Consider the following 24,743-nt stretch of genomic DNA (forward strand, 5'->3'; position numbering starts at 1 on the left):
AAAAAGCATAACAAAAAGGGAATATCATCCCCACAAATAAACACACAAATGATTCATAAACAGAACTGATTTGTTTATTCTTTCAAATTTATTAGATATTTTGTTATGTTCCATTGTCTAGACCTTCTGTCACAGCTTGGAAGCTGTGGGAAAAAAACAACTAATTTTTATTACATTCACTACTAATTCCCCTGAATTTTGCCTTATCAGAAAAGAAAAGACTGAATACACTGTGAATCTTTGTCTTTCAAAAACAAACAAAAAGAAAACAGAAAAAAAAAAAACAACAGATTTTGCAGATGCTTTTTCATGATTACAATAAAGAAAACAGTATTTTGGACTCCGTCTGTTCCCTAACCTTCTATCCCTCCCCTCACAGTCATACCTGGTATCACTGGTAATGCTACAAAAGGCGACTCCCGTCATCAAACTCACTCAGGCTTTTCACTCCTCGTCATATAATTCAGAGGTCAAGCTGAATGGAGCTGGATTTTGGGAGAGGCCACCCTTTAAAGGAAACTTCCTTCTTGTGTGATGCAATTCAAGAGTTTCTTAAAAGCATCAATAGATCAAACCGAGAGAAAAGAGCATGCAAATTAGCTGTTTTGTTAAACCTATTTGTCCTCGTACTGGTGATTTAACAGGTCCATGTCATGCTTGTACAGGTGTGAAACATGCCAGTGCTCCCGGAGTTAGGAACATCCTGCAAAATCTATCCCTTTATCTGTGTAGCTGTACATTCATAGGCATGGATGAGGTACAGTTCAACACGTGAACAGTTTGCTCTGCTTTAGCAGCATGCTATCCACAAAGCTGTTATGTGCTCCACTGACATTCCAACTTCCTTAGAGTTACTTGTAGCAGTACAGTATTAAATGATAAACCTGACAATGCTGATGAGCGCTTTATCTGTAAAATCGGGCCTTTTATAAAGTACACTTAAAGGCTCTCTTTTACCTGTTAAACAAAAACACACAGAGATAGGTTCTATCAAAACCTACAAATTCTGACACACACACACACACACACACACACACACCTGATCAAAAGCCTTAACCAAACTACGTCATGATTATAAAAAACATCCTAAATATTTTACATTGAGCCTGACCTTATGTGTTAACTTCAATATATATGAAAAAAACAAAACAAAAAACTCAGCTCGTGCTGTGATACACTGCTCTAACCTCAAGTCAATGCAGCCAGAAAAAAAAAAAAAAAAGAAAAAAGTTTGTGACAGAGGAAAGTGACCCACCCATTTTCTAGACGAGGCTCTGACTAGTTCACTGCAAGAGTCAAATTTACAGTGCGACCTCATACTATACTACTTTCTTGTAGTTAGTTAACTTAGGTGAAAAGCTTTAAAAAAAAGAAAAAAAAGAAAAAGAAATTGTGTGTGTGGGTGGGTGGACAAAAAAACCAAAAACAAAAACTAAGCTAATCCACATCTGTAACAAACATGGCAGATCTGCCTGGACCCATTTGTTCTGTCAGTAGAGTGGAAACAGTAGTTTGAGAAAGATATATATATATACAAAAAAAAAAAAAACTACCTTGATTCATGCACGCAGCAGCGCACAGACACTCATCCTCATTTAAATCTAAAAAAAAAAAAAAAAAAAAAAGCTTTTGGGGAGGTTTGACAGCCCTCCAGTTAAAGCCCTAGCCAAGGAGAAAGGCCATGCAGCGACAGCATGAGGCAAAGTTCAAGAGGCTGCTGGTGGTGTGAGAGCACTCAGAAGCCTTGATCTTATGCTGAACGTTAACCATCTCAGTCCCCAGAGTGACAGTCTTAAGAGTGAAGGCAGTTAAAAACACAAACAAGCACACAGATGCGCACGCTAACACACAGGTGTAAAGTACATACTCTCCTGGAGGGTGCTGACTTGCCCTCTACACAACACACACAACACGCACTGCAGCGGCTGTAGACATGCAGCGACAGTTTAAAAGTGAGGAGTTGCTGTTGTCCACATGCACTTGTGTCGAAGAAAGGGGTGGGCAACAATAAATTACCCATCATGCATGAGCATTATTTTTGCTTTTAAACCATAAAAAAATAGGCATGGATCTGCCTGAGAATTCAAAATAAAGAAAAAAAAAAAAAGCCAGACATAGTGGGCCAGTGGAACGAGGGCAGAGAATCGAGAAAAACCTTTTACCAGGACAAGTATATCGACAATACTGAGGGGAGAGACGAGGTTTAAAGTAGAGACAGACAGTTATAATACAATCATCTCTTCAATCATCTCATAGAAATTTGTGTGGGAACGTGTAGCTAAAAACATTCTAATGAATTTAAAAGGCTTGACTTTGTGAGTCACCATTTACACACCTGGATAAAAACAAAGCCCATTGGAATAATCAACTAACAATTACATATCAGGCAATTTACGATCTGTGCAAAGTTTTTTTTTTTCTTTCTTTTTATATGAATGCAAAACCTTTTTCTTTTTTTTGTTTTGTTCTTTTTTTGATTTTTTTTGCTTTGTTTTTCTTCTCTGAGTGAACAGGAGGCTTGTGACTGGGGGTAGGATCTGTACAGTACTGTTAACCAATCATTTCAAACCCCCCAATGAATCATGTGAGACAGGAAGCGAAGAGGCGACAATCAGGGCCATTTCCTCAGCGTGGTGGACATGTCTCTGATGACATCATCGTGACAGGGTTTGGTTGATTTGCCTCATTGCTCATGAGCAGCACTGGTGCCTCGAATCGGACCTGTTTTACGCAGCTGAATGAAAAAGAAAAGGCAGTAGTCAGCTTGTGTGTTGAATCTGTGGAAAAAGTCAAGTGATGCTTAAACTGTTTTTTTTAAAAATAACTCTTTTTAAAAAAACAAAACAAAACACAGATAACATTAGAAAATGAGCATTTTGCCCAACTATAGTTCACATATTTTAGTTCAATATACACAAACTGGACCTAAATGAGAGGCAGAAAAGTGACACATGGCTAAGCCAAACACAAAAGAATTCTCTTTGCCAAACTGTTGATGTTTTAAGTCTGTTAGTAAAGAGCAATGTGCATGCAGCAGACTTCCAAAACTCAAAGAAAAAAACAACAATAAGCATCACAAACACAAAACATGAGGAGGAAAAATGAAAGTGTCTGACGTGAAGGTGTGGGAGCTGAAAGAAAATCTTAAAATGTGAGCGAAAATGACAAACAGTAGCAGGCAGGAGGGGGAAAATGAAAGTGATCACAAACCTGTTCCTTATCTTATCATTTAAGGTTTTTACATACAATGTTTAAAATGTATTGGTCATATCACTTGGGCTGGTGAGAGAGTAGAGATGAGTGAGATATTGAGAGGAATCTCTGTCTTACAGGAATCTGTTGTAAACCCTGTTGTTTTACTTATAACTTTCACTTATTACCTTTCGTTACCCCCATCCACAGAGGTTCAAATTATATTGCATTACATTCAGAGACATAACTACTTGTATAGCAGTTGTGTCAATTTCAACAGAAATATGTCTTAAAAATACATCCCACCCACTAAAACATTACAAAATATGCTCAATAATTAGATTAAAGTATTTAGAATACAAATATTTGATTAAAAATGATTAAATTAAATTCAAATTTGATTAAAATCTGAAAAATTGCCTAAGAGAGGACTGTAAATCTGTCTTTGTGGAGTGGGCTTGTGAACATCCTGCCATCATTAACAGACGGTTGCTGTTAAATTATTTCAGACCTAAATGGACTCCCATTGGGTCTAAGCATTTGAGAGTTTTATTTTGAAGAAAAGCTACAACCATTAAGCTAGCTAATATATGTGATTAGCCTGCTGTTATTAAGTGTCATAAAACATAAAATTACTGAAAAGAAGAAAAAACTCCAAACATCATTAATATGTTTTGCCTTTTTTCAGCTGACAGCAGCCTACTTATATTCCAATTACAACATGTTCTGTCTCTCTGAGTGACATATCCATCTACCTGGTAAAGCCAGCTATACCAGGTAGATGGATATGTCACTCAGAGGTACCTACTGCCCCTGGTAGTGCTGCTGAATATAATTAAGAATCCTCATCGACAGCCTTAACGCTCATTCTAGTTTTAGTCCTCGGAAAGTTTTGTTTTGTTTTTTTGAAGACCTAAAATGTTTAGATGATTGTCACGAATACAAAAAAATAATAAAGAACTGAAATCCACACATTTGAAAAAAAAAAAAAAAAAGGAGATAAAGGGATAAAAGGAGAGGAAGGTTAGAATGAAAAAATTACACTGGGATATAAAAGTGTAAGAGACAAGAGAACACTGGATGGTTCCAGATATAGGTTAAAAACACGAGGACGACAGCAGCCTGAAGCCATGGAGTGGAGACTGATCCATGCAGTGTAACCATCACTCATGATGAAACTTACTCAGCCTGCCTCTAGTGTCAGACCTACAGCGACGGGGTTCTACTCATCTGTGGCACAGGTGCCTCGCACATCTCCTTTCTGACGCATCTAATGTGAAATTCAGGAGCAAAAGGGTTAAATCGCGAACATGAATCATGTTGTGTCCTCTCCAACAGCCCGGTCAAAACATTATTGCAAACCATTACCACAGATCTCCAAACATTTCTAAATATGAAGACGACTGTATGTAATTTAAACTTTATTAACTACCCCACGACAAGGGTAGTTATTCCAGATTGGATTCTATTTGAGTTAATTACCTCCTCAAGCTCTTTTTGAGTCTCCTCTTCCATCCGCCTGATGTCCTCCATGGTCAAACCCACCCATTTGTCAATCCAACAGAACAACTGGCGGTGGAAGTTGGTGAAAATACGCTTTTCTTGCTGTGGAAAACAGACAGAAACTTAAATGAAAAAAAGAATACTTTAAAGGTTTTACAGCGCTGAAAGACAGATTTTCCAAAATACAGAAGTGCTTTAGTGACCAGCAGCAAGAAAGATTTGTTTCCTTCATGTCTTTATGTCACATTCATCACACTTGTGTAAAACACAAGCCACACTCAACTCTAGCATGGAAAGATAGGACATGAATTGTAAAGCTCATCATGACAACAGAAACACTAAAAGTGAAATGTTTTTTTAATTAAAAAGAAAGTAGTGTACCTCAGTGACCTTAAAATACTTATAAAGACTATATAAGACTTCTCTCATCTGATGAAAGAGGAGAGCATACGTTACCCTGTGGATGAAGTTTTCCACTTTGGTCTGCAGACCCCACCATTTGAACTTTACAGTGACCAGTTTGTATGCACACATGTAAGGACAATCTGCCTTCAGCTCACTCTGCAAAGAGCACACAGGAAAAGCATTGATAAATAAACACAGGATTAGGATTAAGAAAGTAAAGGACAAACATGAGTAAGATTCTGTGTCCATGTCTGGTACCTTCCATTCAGGTCCTAAAGGTCCTCTGTCTGTTTTGGCCGAGTGAAAAAGCGCAGGGTCTTCTTCTGGCTTATAGTCCTGCAGGAGAGCCAAAGAAAAGGAAATCTTTAAATCTTGCAGAACATCAACTTGTCTGCTGGAGGAGCACAGAGGAGCACAGAAGTCAGTAAACAACTTCCCTCATGAGTTTGTAATTGTCAACACTGGTTCAAGATCCCGGCACGATACTACACAGACTAGAGCCCAACTTTTTTTCCAGACCAATGTGATATTTGGTGATTAAAAATCTGATATCCCTGAAATTACTTCTTTAAGCTGGGCATACACTGTGCAATTTTTTCAGTCGCGTTATTCAGCTCCTGCTCAAACTGTACAATTGACTCGCAGGGGTTAGAAGTTTGTAGGTCACGATGCAGGGTTTCACACTATACGGCCCAATGCTCTGATGCAGTGTGAGTGCTCACACTGTGCGTCCATAACATGAAGGTTACAACACTAAATCTGTCTCTCGCTCTCCCTCTGTCTTTCACTCACACTGACATGCACACCACCACCATCAACTTTGCTAAATTGCTAATGAAAAACATTAATCAGGCAGCTGTGATTGAGCAGCAATGTCCATCCAACTATTTTCATGGTTGTTGCGGTCATGATAATTTTGTGAGGCCACATCGAAAAGGCTCAGATGAGCTTGCCAAAGTTCTACAAGTTGTGCTTTCATCGCTTGTGTCCAGATCAAAAGCTGCACTGCCGTGCTGCTCCGTTTTTCACTTTCATTTCTGTGTTTGCGCGTGTGCAGTGTGAGAGGATGCAGTGACACCCTCACGACGGCCGACAGGATTTGATTTTTTTTTTATTTTCTTATTTCTTATGACCAAACGATTGATGATTGGGAGCTGGTCGTGAGGGGTTAATCGCTTCTCGTTACCCTATGTATACTACATGATGCACAACACACGATGAAGGCGAAACTCGGGCCGATCACCAAAATGGTCACACAACTGAAAAATCAGCACAAAATGGGCCAAAAATCACACAGTGTATGCCCAGCATTACTCTCTACCCAGCTTTGCTAGTTGGTTGTTCTGTTTGTGGTGATCTAAATGTGTTGTCAAAAAAGAAGTTGCAGAGTCCTCTCTAGTGGATAAACTATGAAATATCAACACTGAGTATTAAAGGGTGCTGTTCCTGTCTCTTTTTTACAGTTTTAATTTTCATTTCTTGGTCATAAATCCAGACACAAATATATCAGTTAAACTGCCAATAAAGGCCGCTATATCACCCTGCCAACATATCGACACTGACGAAGAGTAACAATCTCTCTCTCTGTTACATGCCCTAAATCTTGCTGTCTCAGTCACACTGAATTCAGCCTACCCTTTCAGCAGAGTTGTAACAGAGCTGTAACACTGAAGAAGAGCAAGAACGTATCTCTGTTACATGCCCTAAATCCTGAGCTCAAGGTTTACTGTGCTGTTTTAATCCATCAGCTTTGTTGGGAAAGTGTGGCGAATAGCTGGAGCAGATGGACATTTAGATTAAGCCTTGACCTCCACACTGATCCACTTAAGTCATTACTGTACAGGAGTCAGTATAAGAAACACTGGGACAATCGAGATCCACCTCAATGACAATGCCTTAATACCACCTTTAAAATTTTAAACCACAAGTACAATGATTTATGTTCTAACTGATGGCCCAATGGATTACTGAGCTAGGGCTGTTCGATATAACGATATATATCAGATGACGATATAAAAACGTCTATCGTTTCATTTTACGCTATCGTTTGTTTCGTGGTGTCGCAAAATAAACTGTTTACGGCAATATTTTTTCATTATTTTGATGGTCACTGTAGTGGCTATATTAATTTCCTAAAGTTCTCTCTTTCTCTTATATTTAATATAACCACACTACAGACGGACAAGCGCTTGTTTTTATGCGTTGTCGTTAGCAACAACGACGGTAAAACCACCTCGTGTCCGCTTGTTTATTTTCCACATAAACCTTTCACAATAAAGCTCAAGATCCTGTTGAGACTTTTCAAAATAAACTGAATCACGTGAAAGATGCAGAGTATTTACGGATGAGAAGCAAAAAAGAGCCGCCAGGTGCTAAAAAATAAACCTTAGACTCAAACGTTAGAACAGGCTTTTCCCCGCAGCACGCCGTGTAATAAATACTCACAAAGAAAACGGCGGCCGTTACAACCTATGTCTAAAAATGTATCGTTTCATGCATCAGTTAAAACACTCGACTCCAGGTACGTGAGGCCCAGCTGGAAACACTTCACGCAAGTCGAGCTGCCCGACATTCACAGAATTTACAGAAAATATTACATTTTTGTGATTTATATCGTTATCGGACGATAGATGTCTTAATATCGGGATATGAGATTTTGGTCATATCGCACAGCCCTATACTGAGCTGCTCCAAAAGACAGATTTATAGTTTATTTAATAACACAAACTATAAGGGCATTCCTTTCAAGTCAGACTGTGACAAAATGTTGTTGATCCACAGAAGCAAAAGTCATAGATTATAGTCACACAAAAGACAATTGAATAGATTATGCAGAGAGAAAATAATAAAACCATCTACTGGGATACTGTGATAGCAGTAATAGGAATTTTAACAGGAACATTTTACATTGACAGATCTTTCTAAATAAAATGCTCTGTGCTGCACTACAGAGTCATTTACTGCCTTAATGGATTTGGTAAAAATTAGCTGCTGACATCCCTTATTCATGCCCCAAGTGTCGAAGCTGATGGAGGCCACCATCTGAACGACAGCGATATTCACAGCAAACAGTGCTGACACAAAAGACATTTGGTCAGAGAGCAAGCAGGGTGACAAATACTCACAAGGATGTGTGATTATAAAAATTGTCAATCAACTGCTTATTAAATTATCCATAAAAAGGTATCTTTTGTAATTAGCCTATGCAAATTTATACTCAAACTGCCGCCACCAGGGGGTCTATTTAACCAACGCGATATTTGAAATGTGTCCAGATGTGTAAAGCAAGATTTCTAGTAGAGTAGAAAGGGCACGTTCACTGTCGCTGTACTCCAGGGACTACTTGTCTGCGGTGGTGAGCTCTGCTGTCAGACGGAAGCAGTGTGCAAAGTATCTTCTACAACCAGTTTGTGGGCCACTCTTGCTCATGTTGTTGTTGATCCATAAGCCAGCCGCAAAGGAGATCAAAGCTATAGCATACAAAGAGCTGAAGTGAAACCGAGCGTTAAAAACGATGAAAAGTGTCACTGCAACCTCTGTCCTTGCTTTTCATGCTTTATGTTTCTTTTCCTCCAGTTCTGCTGTTCCTGGTGAACTATCGCTCCCTGCTCTATTGCGGTCCACTTGTCAGCCAATCAACATTTGTCTGTCGCATATGCCATCTGCTTCTAGCGATGCGGAGTCAGGATCTTGGAGCCCCTGTCTCCAACTGAAAAGTTTATGCAGAGGAACACATTTGCGGGACTATTAACACCACTTTATGCTATTCTTAGCACCAACTGTTTCCTGAGAGGCTTTGACTTTTGCCTTTCCGCCGCTGTATATAAGACTGTGCTCTTTTCTTCGTTAAATAAAGGACCATCATTTGGTTAAAAACTGCTATTACTGGTATTCAAAGTATAGCTAAGTATTCCAACCAACCATAGTAATATTTACAATCACAGAAAATATTCATATTTAAACACTTCACTAAATTCCAAAGTGAAAATCTGTAGCATATTAACAAATTCCTCACTCTATTTTTACAATCACAGAAAATATTCATATTTAAACACTTCACTAAATTCCAAAGTGAAAATCTGTAGCATATTAACAAATTCCTCACTCTATTTTCTTTGAGTCACTCCTAGGGATGGGTACCGGTATCTGGTGCCATAGTTCTGACATAAACGGTAGTAACCAGACCAAAAAGCAGCGCACATTTCGGTGCTTTTTTTTCCTGAGATGTCATACACTTTGGATTCTAGCCAATCATTTTACCTTTCCAAGGATAGTAGGCGGGCCCAGGTGCGTACGTTCTTTTAGAGCAGAGCTACAGATTAAAAATGCCCAAGGCGAAGCGGTCAAAAGTCTTGCTTTACTTCACAGCAAAAGATGCAAACTCAGCAGCCTGCAACAAGTGCTTTAAGGTGATACTGTGCAAAGAAGGTAACACCTCAAATCTGATGAAACACCTGGCGACGCATAGTGTTTTTTTAAAAGCTGAGAAATGCACCGTATTTGATAGCTTGCTACAAGACCTCACGCCGAGCACATCTACTGCGGGTGTGGTGTTATCGGACCCGGAGTTAGCAACATCCCCCAAGAACCCGAAGAGTAGAGTCCTGGCCCCTAGCCCTGCCAGTGTAGCAGAAATGATGACGGATGACGATGGGAGCAGCAGCAGTTCTTCTCTGGGTGAGTAGCTTAATGTTGTTCGTGTGTAATTTACATTGAGTAGGCTAACCACGTTATTAAATTAATGCAAGTAAGGTGAACTAGCAAACACCGTCGTAGTTACATGCAGCTGTCTTCTTGTTTGATGGAGTGATACCATATATGCCCTATAGCTGCAGAAAAGGCTAACATTGTTATCTTTTTACAACCCCCCCCCCAGCTAAACATGAGAGGTTTTAGGACAAAGTTTGTGTTTTCCATTGTTTAAGTACCTGTTCCAACCAAAGGAGGTATGTTGTATCAACAGAAAAGGCTAACTTGGTTATCATTTTACAGAAAAAAAAAAAGAGACTGCTAAAAATAAAAACATAAGAGGTGTTTTGGACAAAGTTTGTGTTCTCCTTTCTTTAAGCACCGGTTTGAGCACCGTTTAAGCACCGGCACCATTTCAAAAGTACCGGTATCGGATAAAACCTAAACGATACCCATCCCTAGTCACTCCTTCACATGTCTGACAAATGGCTGCTCCAGCACTGCTTACTCTGATTGCAGGCTTGGTGTAGGCTCAGACCGCATTACACTATGCTGTAATACGTAAATGTTGAGTGTCAAGTGACAGAGGTTAGTGTGTATGCAGGAATGAATGTAAAACCATATGCTTGACTGTGTTTTTGCATTTTTGGACATATAAACTTGACTTTAATGTGTGGTTTTATTCAATTAAATTAAATTTATTTATAAAGTGCCAATTCACAACAATGTTTGCCTTAAGGTGTTCAAACTGTAAATCACTTTCTCAAATGTTATTACTATTGTTATCATTCAAGTTTATGAAAATATAACGGCAAAATGCAACAATCCTGTAAGTAGGGTTGGGCCATATTATACCGTTCACGGTAATACCGGTATAATGTTAGGCAATGATAAGAAAATGAAATATCGCGAGAGAATATGGATAAAACGCGCATGCGCAGTGCCTTTGTTTTCATACGCACATGGCGGAAAAAGCATGACCGCAACGGAGAATGAGAAGGGCAAAAGCGGATTGTTGAATGAAACAGATGAACCAGAATTGGTTTGTAAAAATGGTGCAACTTCAGTGGTGTGGAACTGGTTTGGTTTTTGTCCGGCGCTCAAAAATCTGTTAAAAAATGTTTTAGTGCGACTTTGGTAAGCTGCGAAGCTGCACCGTTTGATGGATTGTCGGACCATTACGGCTACCGTAGTAAGGAGCCTCGCGGAGTGATACGAACTGTGCTTCAACATAATATTACCACATTGTGTGTGTATAAGGACCCCAAAATGGCACCTGTTAAGAGACATGTGTATGAAGCGGATTTTAAACTCAAGGCTATCAGTCATGCAGTAGAACATGGGAATAGAGCAGCTGCGAGAGAATTCAGCATTAATGAACCAATGGTACAGAAGTGGAGGAAGCAAGAAGAATGAGTTGAGTAAAGTTAGACTTATCTGACTGTTTTTTACTGCAGTTTCATGTTGCAAAGCACCTCTTTTTAACTTTTGTGGATATTATACATGGTTATGCTCAGGATATGTCAGGCCATTTCCACTGGAAATGCCTTTTGGTTAAACTGTCAGCAAGGAATTTGCATTTCCACTGTTAAATTTTTATATAGCTTTAATGCATATAAAAAACAGCTTCTTGTTTAAGTGAAAATAAATTGATGGGGGTTCTTTTGCACTAATAAAGTTGTGGAGTTGTAAAGTATTTTGTCTCGCATCAATTATATCGTCAGTTATATTGTTATCGCAAATTTTCAAATATATATCTCGTGATAAATATTCTTGGTCATATTGCCCTGCCCTACCTGTAAGTAAGGAAATCCTGCACAAAGTAATTTATCTGGTGAGCTGATCATCACAACACACAGAGCATGTGATAATCAAATGAATGTTACCATGGTGATCCAGCCAGGTAAAAAGAGAACCACCTTTGTGACTCTAAAAATGTTGGTACCTGGCAAACCAATCTATCTTCATAGTACAGCCCTCAGGTAATATACTCCTGTTTGTGCTCTTAGTGATCCTCAAATTGGATTTTGTTGTAGACATAAACAGGTTAAAGAACTTATTTTTTTAGTGAAGTGAAACTCAGTATTGATGGACACCTAATGGACCTACTCTTCTGTGATGGGTCCCTTTCAGATATACTTTGAAAGCAATCAGCATTCAAACTATGCAGAGTCTATCACTCTGTTGCCTTCTCTTGAAGGTCCACACACGAAAGCATCTCATAGCCCCTGTGTAGGTTAAATTCCCACAGTCATACTTTCTGTGGAGGTGGAGAGCAAATGGAATGTGAAAAAAAGCAGCCTTAAGGCTGAAAACAGATTAATTCAAAGCTTTGTAAATTAGAAATGGACTGGTACTGCTATACTCAAAGACTTGTAAGAACACTCAAAGAGCTTTTTACAAGTCTCATTCACCCAATCTCACACACATCCATATAAGTGATTTTTATTATTTATTCAAGCACTCTTTTAACATGTACACACAGTCACACTAAAATGAATACATACAGGCAAACTCTGAATTCAGCATCTTGCCCAAAGATACTTTGACATGCAGAGTAGAGTAGCCAGGGATCAAGCCACTAACCTTCCGACTAGGGCTGCACGATTTTGCATAAAATGAGAGTCACAATTTTTTTGCTTAGAATTGAGATCACGATTCTCTCACGATTTTCTTTTCCAGTATAAATATTTATTGCACTTATTAACTGCACATCAACTTCATAACAGTTGAGACTGAACATAAAAACAATAAATGAACATAAAAACAATAAATGTCTCACATTTTGTCGTTGCCGCAAAATGTTGTACTGCTTGTAATTCCGTTTCCACCGTTGCTCGACACTGCGTGTATAGAGCAGGTAGTGCAACATTTGAAAAATAGTTGCGAGACGGCACTGTGTAGCGTTTGTCTAGGGTGTTGATCATTTTCCTAAATCCCTCGTTTCACAGTGTTGATGGGAGCCATATCTTTAGCCAGGTGATAAGTCATAGCCTCCATAATTTCTTTGTGCCTGCGGGAGTTCGACGGTATGGGGAAGCGCTGTATAAGGTTCCCGTTATTGATGTTTGGGTGGTTGACCGGGACGGATTTTCTCCTGTCACTTTCTTGGCCTTTACAGCTTCGTCATCTCTCACGTGCTCTCCGTTGTTTTATCCCTGCCAATTTTAGCAACCAGCTGGCTTCTGTATCACGTGGTATAAGGCTCCGCCCTTGTCATTTGTTGCGCAGGAAGAGTGAGTGCTTGTTTTCATGCAGATTATGTCCCGGATCAAAATGCGGTACAATCGTCATCTTTTTTTTTTCTTTTTTTTAAAAATCGTTGTCATTTGGAAATGAGATCGCACATAAGTATGAATTGAGATCGCGATTTTCTAACGATTAATGGTGCAGCCCTACTTCCGACCCACTCAAACTCCTGAGGCACAGCTGCTTTACTTGCATAAGCAACTTTAAATACATAATTGTCTAATTCAAAAAAACATAAAGCCCTCACTTTTTAGAAATGTGTTCCAGCAAAAATATTGTCCTGTATTCAGGTCTATTAAACTTGTTTGTTTTGTTTTTTCACTTCTTAAGGTGTGGCTTATAGCAGGTCTTCATTAAACATCATCCATAATCAAGACTCACCCCTGGGGCCACTTCTTCTTTGTTTGCAATATCTATGGGTACAACCTCGACAGTCCTCCACGTCTGCTCATCCAGTTCATGGACCTGCATAAAGAAAACATAAAGCAGAAACACTTCAGCGCAAAACAGGGACAAAAAGAGGCATTTGTTTTTCATTCAAATTTGTTGAGTATAAATCAAATCACATGCAAATTCAGAACCGCCAGGTGAACTCTAACTTGGACCCTTCTATCATGCAAGGGTATGACAGAAAGATTCATCAACATAAGGCTGCCCAGCCTGTGTTTTGTGGCTTTTAAATAGGAGCCTGTATCTCAACATAGGGACATAAAAATCATGGACATTTCTCAGGTGTCTAAACATTTACTTCAACCTGCACTATCCAGCATTTCTCAATATTATATAGATTTTCCTTCCCCCTCTCATTTGACAGAATTTCAATGCACTGCTGGGATACAGCCAGCATTCCCTTTCACTTACATTTTCTACTGTTCCCATGTCAGGTTTGTGCCAGGTCTCGATCTTAATCATGAAGTCATCCTTCATGTACTCATTCTGAAAAGCAGGAGACAAATAACATTCTTTATATGTTGAAGTGAAGCAATGACAGGCTGTCACTCAGAAGTCAGGCAGGTCCCCTACACTGACAGCTACAGCTGATCTTGGCTGGTACCAACAACACTATGAATGGAAGGTTGTGAGACGTAAAACCTGCAGCTAAATCCAATTAACCAATCAGACTAAAGCAACACTGGTGATGCTATACCACTCAGCTCTGGTCTATTTTTAATATTAGTAACACTAGTTAGCTTGCCAGTAATCTAAAGCAATTCTGGGCTCTGAACTTCGAACATCACAAGGACAGAGAAACAAATATCAAGGAACAGGGAGTGGATCAAATATTTTTGGCATACGTTGATGAGTGTCTGTTGCATACATAAAGTAATATCTGTTTATTTTATGCAAACGCAAACTGGCCTTATAAAATTAAACAAATATGTCAATGAAAATTGTAGATTATGTTTTATGTTAATGGATTTGAAGCAGGTAGTGGAAGATGTCACATCAAACTCAACTTTGTGGACGTTTCCTGGCATAAAAATGAGCTGTGATCGTCTAACTTGGTGTAAGACCCCCTCCTGTCCTAAAGGACATGGAATGGCTAATGGGTGGATTTTCTGGTGGGACTAGGCCTTTAACAAAAAACATCCCAAAAAGAGGTAATGGGTAACTCACCGTCACAACTGCAGAGTAAAAAGGAAAAGAGAAAAAAAAAAAAGAGCATCAGTATCAAATAATTAACAAAAAACTGTACATTTTTAGTATTATTTAAAGAAATGCATTTATGAAATGCCTATTTCTGTAGTGGCTAAGTGGACTATCAAAACTATTAAATAATAACAAGTCTAAGTTTCTTCTGTGCAAACAATTTATTTGTAGTAAATAATAAGAGGAATACGAGGCTCTTGTTCTATGGATCGCTCCAATTTCCCTGTCTCGGACTGTAGCTGGTAGTCCCTCTTCCTCAGCCTCGATGAGTTTGTCATAGCAGCGCATGAATCAGCCTTCCACCTGCTGAAAGTTCTGGTTAGAGTGATTCTCCCACTTGCAGTGGATCTCTGAATCAAAAGAAGGTCTACTGTTGTCAGCTGCAGTCCAGGATGGTGGAAATACTGGGGAAAACATCTGAATCATACAGACAACTGCCACAATTGCAGCCTGGCTGGCAAGCCAGCTGGTAGGGAAACATGAGATAGGAAGGGCTGTGGGTAACTGGTCACTAGCATCTACTAGTTAATCAATTGCATATTTCCTCACAGACACATTGCTCCCCATAATTTTATCATTAATGCTATTCAAATAACACAAGCACACTAATGAAAGGGCACGAGTATGAACTGACTTCTTCTGCGTGTACTTACTAGTGCGACAGTATGGGTAGGCATTCCAAGCCTTTTCGTGAAAAACTAATGCTCCTTCTGGTGCAATCATCTTCACGTAACCCGGGACTTTACTGTTATGAAAGAGAAAATTAGACAATCATTATACTTTCCAACTTGTGTCTTTCAAAGGCCATAAAACATTGTAACAGGGAGCCGACTGTGCTCTTTAAAACTAGTAAGTGTGTGTTCTCTTGAGTTATTATCTGAAATATTTAATCAATTCTCATGCTGTACATATCTAGAGCTCTTACCCAAACCCATTTTCTATAATATCACAAAGACCATACAATATACAGATGGTGGACAAAATAAGTTTAAACACCTGACATAAAGCCTGAACTTTTATGCACATTTTATCTGTTTTCAGTTGAGGGACTAGACCAGGGGTCGGCAACCTGCGGCTCCGGAGCTGCATGCAGCTCTTTAGTCCTTATACTGCGGCTCCACGTGGTTTGGGAAAATAAATTAAAAGTATTTAGCTGAAGTGTATTTTATTTATGTTAGTTTTTTTTAACTTGTAGTTCTAAATTGGAAGATTATTGTGATATTGAAATACAAAACTAAAATTATATTCTATAATTTTTTCATCGCTCAAAAGAAGCGTCACACTCGCGGAAGCCTAAACGCCGTGCATTTATTGAGACTTTCAACCCCAGATAGGCCAATTATGGATCTTCGGATCCACATTATGTCAGCAGCTATTCTCCACCGTGAACTATGTTAAAAACAAACACCGCTCACGCCTCACAGACGGCAGCTTACAGTCCTGCGTAAAGATGAAAGTGACTTCGTACAGCCCCGATTTGCAGACGCTTTGTTCAGAGGTTCAGGAGCAGAAGCCCATTGTAAAAATATCGTACCGACGATGTACAGTGTTATCTTCATTTTAGATGTCAAAAAGTATTTGCGGCTCCCAGTGTTTTCTTTTGCGTGGAAACCGGGTCCAAATGGCTCTTTGGGTTTTAAAGGTTGCCGACCCCTGGACTAGACTTTTCATTTAAACTAAGGGGCTCAAATCCTTTCAGTGATGAATGTAAATTATTTCAAAGTTTTGTCCTCACAGTGATATGTGGTCACTACTATGAAGTACTACACAATATGTAAGGATGCATTACTTTAAAAGAATGTGTAGTATTGTGCTGGAAAATAAGGCTGGTTTTAAGAAATGACTGCTAAATAACAAACAACACTGTCTGTAAAATTGTTCAGAGGAAGGACAATATTTAGATTTTTTCACTGTTAGTGCTTCAGTGGTTATGAACACTTGCCTCAGGTAAACTTACTGAAGATAATGACAGCACAAGAAATGTTGCTATCGCTATATCAAGAGCTAGGGTAGTGCCTAGTTCTGGCAAGTGTTGGTTTTGAAACTACAACTTACAAATGTAAAAAAAAAAAAAAAGAAGGTAAAAAAAAAAAAAAAAAGCAGTCCCCTAAATGCATCACTTGCAGCGTGAAAGTAATTAACACAGACATCTAGTCTTAGACTATTATAGTGATAAAAAATTATAACTTTTTTACCAGCTCTCACGTTTTTCACACCTCTTTTAACACCTGTTTGAGAGTTAAGAGTAGGTTTTAGGTTTTAAAATTAGAATTTTGTCAGGGGTACTGGTTTGGCACCTCTCTCTACACAGTGTAAAGCAGGCAGCAGTTAAACTGGATAAAAACCGGGAACAGAGAAGAACTTTGCATATACAGAGCCTGTCAATCAAACAAATCATCCTTACTGAGTGTTTAAGTAATTAGGTCAGACTAATTGTCTCTTATAGAGGACCCTATAATTTCATCCTCAAAAGAAAATTGATTTCAAAGCCTTGCCTTTTTAGATGATATATTTTATGTGTGTATTGTCCCTTCTCTCCATCCTTCTCATAGGGTTCATTCTTCAGCACTTCAATGCCTTCTCCTCCTCCTGTTTCATTTTTGCTGGCCTCAGCCACAGAGTACAGTTGCCCTACTTGATACTGCAAGAAATGGGAACACAAAGAGAAGACAGAGTGGAAATCAGCTTTGACTACAGTGAAAAATCCTTAGATTAACTGGAAGGATTGGGAAAGGCTTTGTGGGCCCTTGAAGCCTGTGCAGGCGCGTAAGTGCAAGGATGGAGTATCACTAACAGCAACTAGAACCAACGTAGGAAGTAACTGTCTGTATTAATGTACATTTAAAAAGCTATGTTGGGCTGCACGTTCGTTTACAAGAGTCTAGCCACATTTTAAACAGCATTTCAGTCACTGAGTTGCACACTTAAATAACGGTTTAAACACATTTTTACAAGCCCATCAATAACATCTTTATATTTGTAGATTTTATCTTTTTTTAAAAAAAAAAAAAAAAGATATTTGGACTTGCATGCCAAATGAAGTCCACCATCCTGATATTAATGGTTATTTGACACAATGTGCTTCACAATACGAGCAGTAACAAACTAATAAAAAAAGACCCAAATAGACTCATATAGAAAATCCTTCATTGTGTTGAGAAAACAAAACAAAACAATTATTTCTTGTAGAATCCCAATAATAACCTCCACTAGGAGTGAAGATTATTAAAGACTAAACAGAAGTCTATTTTTGAGATTACACACACAAAAAAAGAGCATAAAAACATGATTGCTGTTAAGTCAACAGCCAGAATGCAGTTCAAAATGTTGAGCCTACACCCCAGTGTAGCTCTGCTCTCTGCGACACACAGCCTGTCCCAATAACATCAGTAGTCTCTAACAAAGGCTTTTTGTCTTAATATGAGGTTCAGACTAAAGCCAGCATGGATGAACATTTTCTGTGTAGGACAAACACAATACTCCCTCTATTTTATCAAAACATAACAATAACACAGTGAATTTAAATAATATGCCCTTATATACTTTAAGAGAACATGTAGGCAATAATACTCACCTCTTCCACAGAGACTGGCAACACTACACGGCTGCAAGGAGGATATGACAGGAAAAGAAGAGAGAAACAAATAGGTTAAAGACATAAAAAATATGAATAAAATATGAATAAAATTCTATTTTTAAAATAGAACCAAGCAAAACACACTTTTGTATGGTTGTAAGGAAACCGATGCCACTGCCTAGAAACTTTTATGAAATGATTCAACATTCCTAAAATTTTGCTTCTTTAAAAACATTTTTTTGCTATAAATGTTTACCAGTCTGAATTTTAAAACGTCAATGAGTAACTGAATATAGTATATGGCTTTAGCTGAACTCCAATTATTAAGTAGCAATAGTTTTCAGATAAAATTATGAGCAAACACTTGATAACAGTGTGAAGGAGCAACATTGTTTCGAAGAAACAGGCCAACTGCTGCCAGAGCTTCGGAGGTGAGGGGAAACAGATGCACCTAGCAGATGCAGCTATGGTCCGAATTTCAAAATCCTACGTTCACATTTACAAGATTTTTAGAAAACGTGACAAAACTCTTGGAGTCCTTAAGGTCGAGGTCTCTGAGATTTGAACTTGTACAAGATTTTTAGTAGATACACCTATGGTATCAATTTAAAACTCCTACGCCGCTTTGTTCTCGAGTTACTGCATTCAAACTTGGGTGTCTGCCCAACAGGTTGATGACAATAGATGGGGGTTAAAAGTGCAGCACAGAGAGACAATGATCAGGATAAAACACAAACTATTTCTAATAATTTAAGTTGGCTTCAAGTTACAGGCTGTCACTTGATGAAATCAGTTGAAGTAGGCATTAAAAAAAACATCTCATATTTAATTACTTTTTCTATTGTTGTTGTTTTTCTTTGGGACTGGGGGTCATTTAATTAATTTTTGGGTATGTGGGACCTAGAACCAATGAAGATGACATTTAACCCCATAGAAATTAATATAAAACAACAATGGCAGCATGTCAGGTTGCCTAGAAACGTGTACTAAAACAAGAAACAAGAATTGGTTGCACAAGTTTGAATTTATTTTGCATTTTCTCTAATGCACCCAGGATCAAAGAATACATATAGGCTGAAGTGCATACATACACCCACACTAATACTTGGTTAAATGTCCCTTAGCAAATTGGACCTCAGCCAAATGCTTTTGGTAGCCATTAACAAGTTTCTCATTAAAATCATTAAAAACTCCAAATTACCATCAGATATTGTGTATCTATTAAGCTGTAATCCCCCCTAAATTTGAAACTTAAATAGTTACCTTTTAAAATCTAGATTTGACAAACCTGCTGGTTCAAGACAATTTAGTAGTAGTAGTTCTAGTGTTAACCTTAAACGTATTAAAAGTAAGAGCTACTAGACCTGAACTATTATATGCATATTGCAGCTTAATTACAAAATGAAGGAAATCACCAAACAGACAGTAACAAGTTCTTTCTTGCTTGGATCTTCATGTCCTCATTCATAAAAAATGCTCCTAGACTGGCAGATTGAGCACCCCACCCTTTACCTAAACATCTACTGATTGATCAAGTGTGTGTTCTCTTGTGTACTCAATGTCTACTGTATATAAACACTACTGTGTGCTACACAATATTATACTTCAGAATATCTACATAATTTGCATAATGCATGCAATTTACAAAGGCACAAAAAGTTGTGTCACTGGCAATCATTAAAGGTGACTTATTTGCTCATTTTCACCTAGTTTTTGTCAGTACATCAATAATCAATACATTCCAACATATATTTACATCTTCCACATTTAGTGTCAAAGAACAATCATAACCCCAAACTGTATTTACATTGACTAATACTCACTATTTGTAAAAAAATAACGGCAGCGAAAGGGTCTACACTGAAAATGACCTTCTTGGGTTAAAAAGCCCAAAGGATTTGGCACAGGGCATCTTTTGTCAGGTGTCTGTTATCTAGGTAGCTAAAAGCGTCTTGTCAAAGCATGCTTGAATTTTAGACATCACAGACAAATGCAGTAGAAGTACTCTGCTCAGACGCAACCTTTATTAAAGTTTGAATTATAAGCAGTTTTATTTGTTTCTCTTGCTACAACAAATAACAGTGTAAATTTATAGCTAAAATAATGAGTAAATGAACTGATTAGTTATAGAATGAATTACTAATAGTCAGTTAAACATTCATGTAGAATCCCTTTAAATGTCAGGATTCTTAAATGTAATAATATGATTAAAAAAAAAAAAATCAATTTCTACAGTGGTACAACAGACATCTTTTCATCCTAAGCCAAGAGGAAATTCATTTTACCATTTTCCCCATAGTCTGAAAGCTCTGTATTCATATGCACATGGCCAATCCCCTAGCTATTGCTTTGAAATTTCAGCAAATTTTATTTGCTGATCATCTGTATATTTCAGCTGCTTCTCCAGTGCAACTGTCTGGGAATGCAGCTGCAGAAGCTAGTCCTTGCTCTGCTAAGGAATAGAGGGCCTAACCAGATTCTTGAGCAAAGGAAGAACTGCTACATGTGCCGTTAAATCCAACATTGCACATTTCTCAAAGTCAACTGAAATAACTGCACCAAAGCTGCTTTATAAACAGTATTATTTAGCACCAAAAATCTGTTGTACTAAGAAAGTAATTATGCCTGACATAAAAAAAATCATAATTAATGCTCATGTTTAATGTATACAATCATACACGTGGGCTAAACCAGCCCAGTGTAACATATCAAAATGTAAGGGTCAGCCTTACAGCATTAATATTAGTCATCTGTGACTCAATTCTATCAAGTCTAACATCAAAAGTACCACACATTTACCAGTGGCTTATAGTTATTTGTTGCATCACACCAAGTTTGCATGGGCTCAGTGTTCAGTGTCATGAAAGGCTAAAAGACATTAAAGCTGTAAAGTTGTTTTTTTTTAAAACTAAATATCTTAAATTATTTAAAATTTTTATTATCCAGCAACAAAAAAGAAAAGAAGATACATACTACAATCAGTTCAGAATTTTATAATACGTGATTAACCAGTAACAACACAAGCTTATGTTTAGGGATTTTTAAAATATATTGAGATAGAATAGAATAGAATAGAATGCCTTTATTGTCATTATACAGCTGTACAATGACATACAGAGCATCTCCTACTCAGTGTAAACATGTTGGGGGGGTACAGTTCTGCAGCGCTATATACATATGGACAGTATTAACATAGGGAAGAAGATGTATATATATATATATATAAAATGTACAATTTACAAACCGTAAACAATATGTAATAAATAGTGTTATGTATGTACAGTTGAGTTATTGCACATGGAATTGGTATAAATAGTGTTTATGTATATACAGTTATTGCACATAGATATAAGCCATTACTGAGAGATTAATTTCAGTAACCAGAATACCTTTGTTTCTCCCTCCGTGAGACTACGTAAGTTGCTTTTAACCAACAATTTTTAAAGGTATTACTAGTCCTGGCTCTGATACTGAAGTGCTGTATGAAATCGAACCCACATTCTGTGCTATCCCCTAACAACAGGTAGCCTCCCGTTATATTTAGGCTACATATATACACAGGTTAGCCACGCAGTGAATGCTAGATTTAATAAGAAAAGAATGAAAACGTCCACTGTATAGTTTCAATCCACCCGATTGATGGGCAGAAATATTAAGAATAATTGTTTTAACAATTACGTATCATTAATATAATGTTCGTGTTAGCTGCCCAGTTTAAGAGGGCTAACCGCTAGCGCAACAAACTAACAGCAAAGTAGTTAGTCCTTCCATAACCCCATGCTAGCTTGTAGGCTATAGCTGACGTATGGTATGGGGAAGAACAGACAATAAACCCTGCATAACTATTTCTTAACGATAAGCTCTCGTCTGCTTTAACAATGAGTTTTACTAGCAGCTGATTGTGGACTCTTAAATAAACTCGGTTGTCAGGGAATTGTCATACTAGCCGCTACAGCTAACTTAGCCAGCTAGCATAAATGGTAAATCCGACAGAAGGACCCTTAATCTGTCACTCACGGGACCAAAGCTTAACGTAACGGCATTTCAGAGATATAACATGCTGCTACATGGCTAGCTGCAGTCACGTTGGCAATACAGCAAACCGTCAAAGTAGTACTAACTCTCTGAATGTGCAAAAGGCTTATGTGTGAGCGGTGCAGCCTTTATATCTAACTCGTTTTCATTAAGAAGCTAATTATCCCCTCTGCATCTACAACTCAGAAGCTAACTGTAGCTTGTACTAGCAACGCCTTAAAAAGACCGGTGGGTCCCGTTATCCACGTCCTGATCCAACCTGCTCAGAAGCTGGCTTTTTACAGACTACAGGAGCGTAAAATACAGCGAACGACAACGCTAAATGAAACACACATGCGTATTTCTCATTAATCAAATGTGGGACCGATTTGAATACCCCACTAAACGCACTAAAAAAACATTTTTTTAAACATTTTCACACTCACTATTCCTTGATGAGCACCATCTTCGTCACCCGGGCTGCGGCTGCGCAGTAGTAATCGACACCCGATCAACAAGTCAGTTCCGCCCTCCGGGAAAAATCTGATTGGCTGAAACATCCACACCATTGTTCATGTAATACTGTAGCTCTGTATTCCATTAAACACTGTGTTACTGTACTTGTCATATACTACTATGACTGATATGTTCATTGATATTTATTATGGCGAAATATACACGTTTGCATTTACATCTATATTAGACAGAACTGTGATGCTTGTGCAGCACTTGATCAAAATCCTTGTTTATTGTTAAAAAATGTAAATACAACTCACTATTTGCCATGTTTTTGGAATAAAAAACTATTTAGTGGACATTTTTTTTCCATGATCTAAACTTTAAAACCTAATTTTGGTAGGTTTTTATCACAATTAGGTTTGGTAGCTTTTGGTCATTTTGTACAAAATTTCTAAAATTTCTAAAAAGCTTGATCTAGAAAAAGACTAGCTGCCTTGGCTTGCACAGCACTTGGGCCGAGTTCACTTGGAATTTACATGATATATTTTAATATATACCTATATTTTAATACTCATACTTTTCTATAGGAAAAATCTTAAATTCAAGACTTTTACTTCTAACACTGTGATCTAGCTAGTTTTTAAAAATAATTAATTGATTTTGCGGAGTATGTGGAGCCTTCAAGGCTGTTATTTCAAATGTCTGCTTGTCTTCTCACACAGCTTCAATCAGCAAACAATCCACCACTACACTACACTACCCCTCCTCCATACTTGCTTGGGCTTGAGTGTTCAGAGCCCCCGACTCCCACCCTCCTCTCAAATTCCCCTTCCATTCATGACAGTTGGCCAGGTGAGGAGACAACTGGAGCAACTACACTAAAGTCCCTTTTCCATTAGTACCTACTCGGATCGAATCGCCATAGATCGCCATGACTTGACTCGGATCGACTGATTTTCCATTACAATCCAGTACGTAATTAATATGCGCAACGAACGGTACAAAAAAGGTGGACATCGAAGCAAGAATATACCTGCTGCTTGGTCTATGGCTTTTCGTCAGACTAGAGCAGGGGTGCCCAATCCCAGTCCTCGAGAGCTACTGCCCTGCAGCTTTTAGATGTGTCCTTGTTCCAGCACACCCGAATCAAATGAATGGCTCATTATCAGGCCTTTGCCAGACTTGATGGCATGCCGAATTGGTAATCCAACTATTTGATTCAGCTGTGTTGGAGTAGGGATGCATCTAAAAGCTGCAGGACAGTAGCTCTCGAGGACTGGGATTGGGCACCCCTGGACTAGAGGAACAAGGCGTTTTTTGGAACAGGTCGGATCGCTTGGAACGCCAGGCTTGCAGGTACTAAAAAAGTACCTGGTACCTATGAACTAATGGAAAACCCTGAAAACCATGGCGAACCATGCCGATTGGATCCCATTAGGTACTAATCGAAAAGGGGATCAAGGAAAAGGTGTAAGCCCTGATCGCACCAGTCCCAGGGTCCTTTAAGTCCTGTGCTGTTTAGCAGTCAGTATCTCTTCAGTCTGAGTCTGCTCCAGGAAAAGGTACCAATGGTAAGGAAGACATCATGTTTAGTGCTGGTTGCAAAGAAAGCCACCCCTTCTGGCCTTAAAGACTTCAGACCAGTTGCCTTGTAGTCACATGTTATGAAGGTGTTGGAGCGACTGATTCTTGCTCAGCTTAGCTTGCAGGTGAAATATGCTCTCAGGTGGGGGTGGATGATCCTGTTATCTACCTGTTGGAGCATGCTCACCTGGATAGTACTGGTTGAACTGTGAGAATCATATTCTTTGATTTTTCCCGATGACTTTAATACCATCAAGCCACTTCTGCTGAGTGAGAAGCTGCTCAGGATGGGAGTCACCACTTCTACATTCTCCTCGATTGCTAACTATCTGTCAGAGAGGTCTCAGTTTGTACACCTGGGGAGCAGCCTGTCTGATGTGGTGGTTAGTAATACTGGGGCACCATAGGGAACAGTGGGGAT

At 38.5% G+C, this 24,743-nt stretch overlaps 1 protein-coding gene across 1 annotated transcript; it reads right to left on the reverse strand.

Moving 5' to 3' along the window:
• Positions 1 to 53: 53 nt before the first annotated feature.
• pitpnb (phosphatidylinositol transfer protein, beta) lies at positions 54 to 23,863 on the reverse strand. The gene is made up of 13 exons (XM_003452976.5): positions 23,772 to 23,863; positions 22,726 to 22,830; positions 18,263 to 18,293; positions 17,184 to 17,329; positions 15,342 to 15,433; positions 14,656 to 14,663; positions 13,900 to 13,974; positions 13,420 to 13,503; positions 5,359 to 5,436; positions 5,152 to 5,256; positions 4,675 to 4,797; positions 4,376 to 4,462; positions 54 to 2,734 (listed from the first exon to the last, which is right to left on the reverse strand). The coding sequence occupies exons 2-12, from the start codon at positions 22,743 to 22,745 to the stop codon at positions 4,415 to 4,417; spliced, it is 810 nt and encodes a 269-aa protein (XP_003453024.1). The 5' UTR covers positions 22,746 to 22,830; positions 23,772 to 23,863; the 3' UTR covers positions 54 to 2,734; positions 4,376 to 4,414.
• Positions 23,864 to 24,743: the final 880 nt, after the last annotated feature.

Source organism: Oreochromis niloticus, linkage group LG7 (genome assembly GCF_001858045.2).
Source record: "Oreochromis niloticus isolate F11D_XX linkage group LG7, O_niloticus_UMD_NMBU, whole genome shotgun sequence".
Classification (NCBI taxonomy): Eukaryota; Metazoa; Chordata; class Actinopteri; order Cichliformes; family Cichlidae; genus Oreochromis; species Oreochromis niloticus.

Excerpts from the sequence above, each read along its gene's own strand:
- pitpnb (XM_003452976.5), bottom strand. The coding sequence starts at position 22,745 with ATGGTGCTCATCAAGGAATA. Across the intron at positions 18,294-22,725 it reads ATGGTGCTCATCAAGGAATA|CCGTGTAGTGTTGCCAGTCT; the intron begins GTGAGTGTGAAA and ends TCCTCCTTGCAG. Across the intron at positions 17,330-18,262 it reads TGCCAGTCTCTGTGGAAGAG|TATCAAGTAGGGCAACTGTA; the intron begins GTGAGTATTATT and ends CATTTCTTGCAG.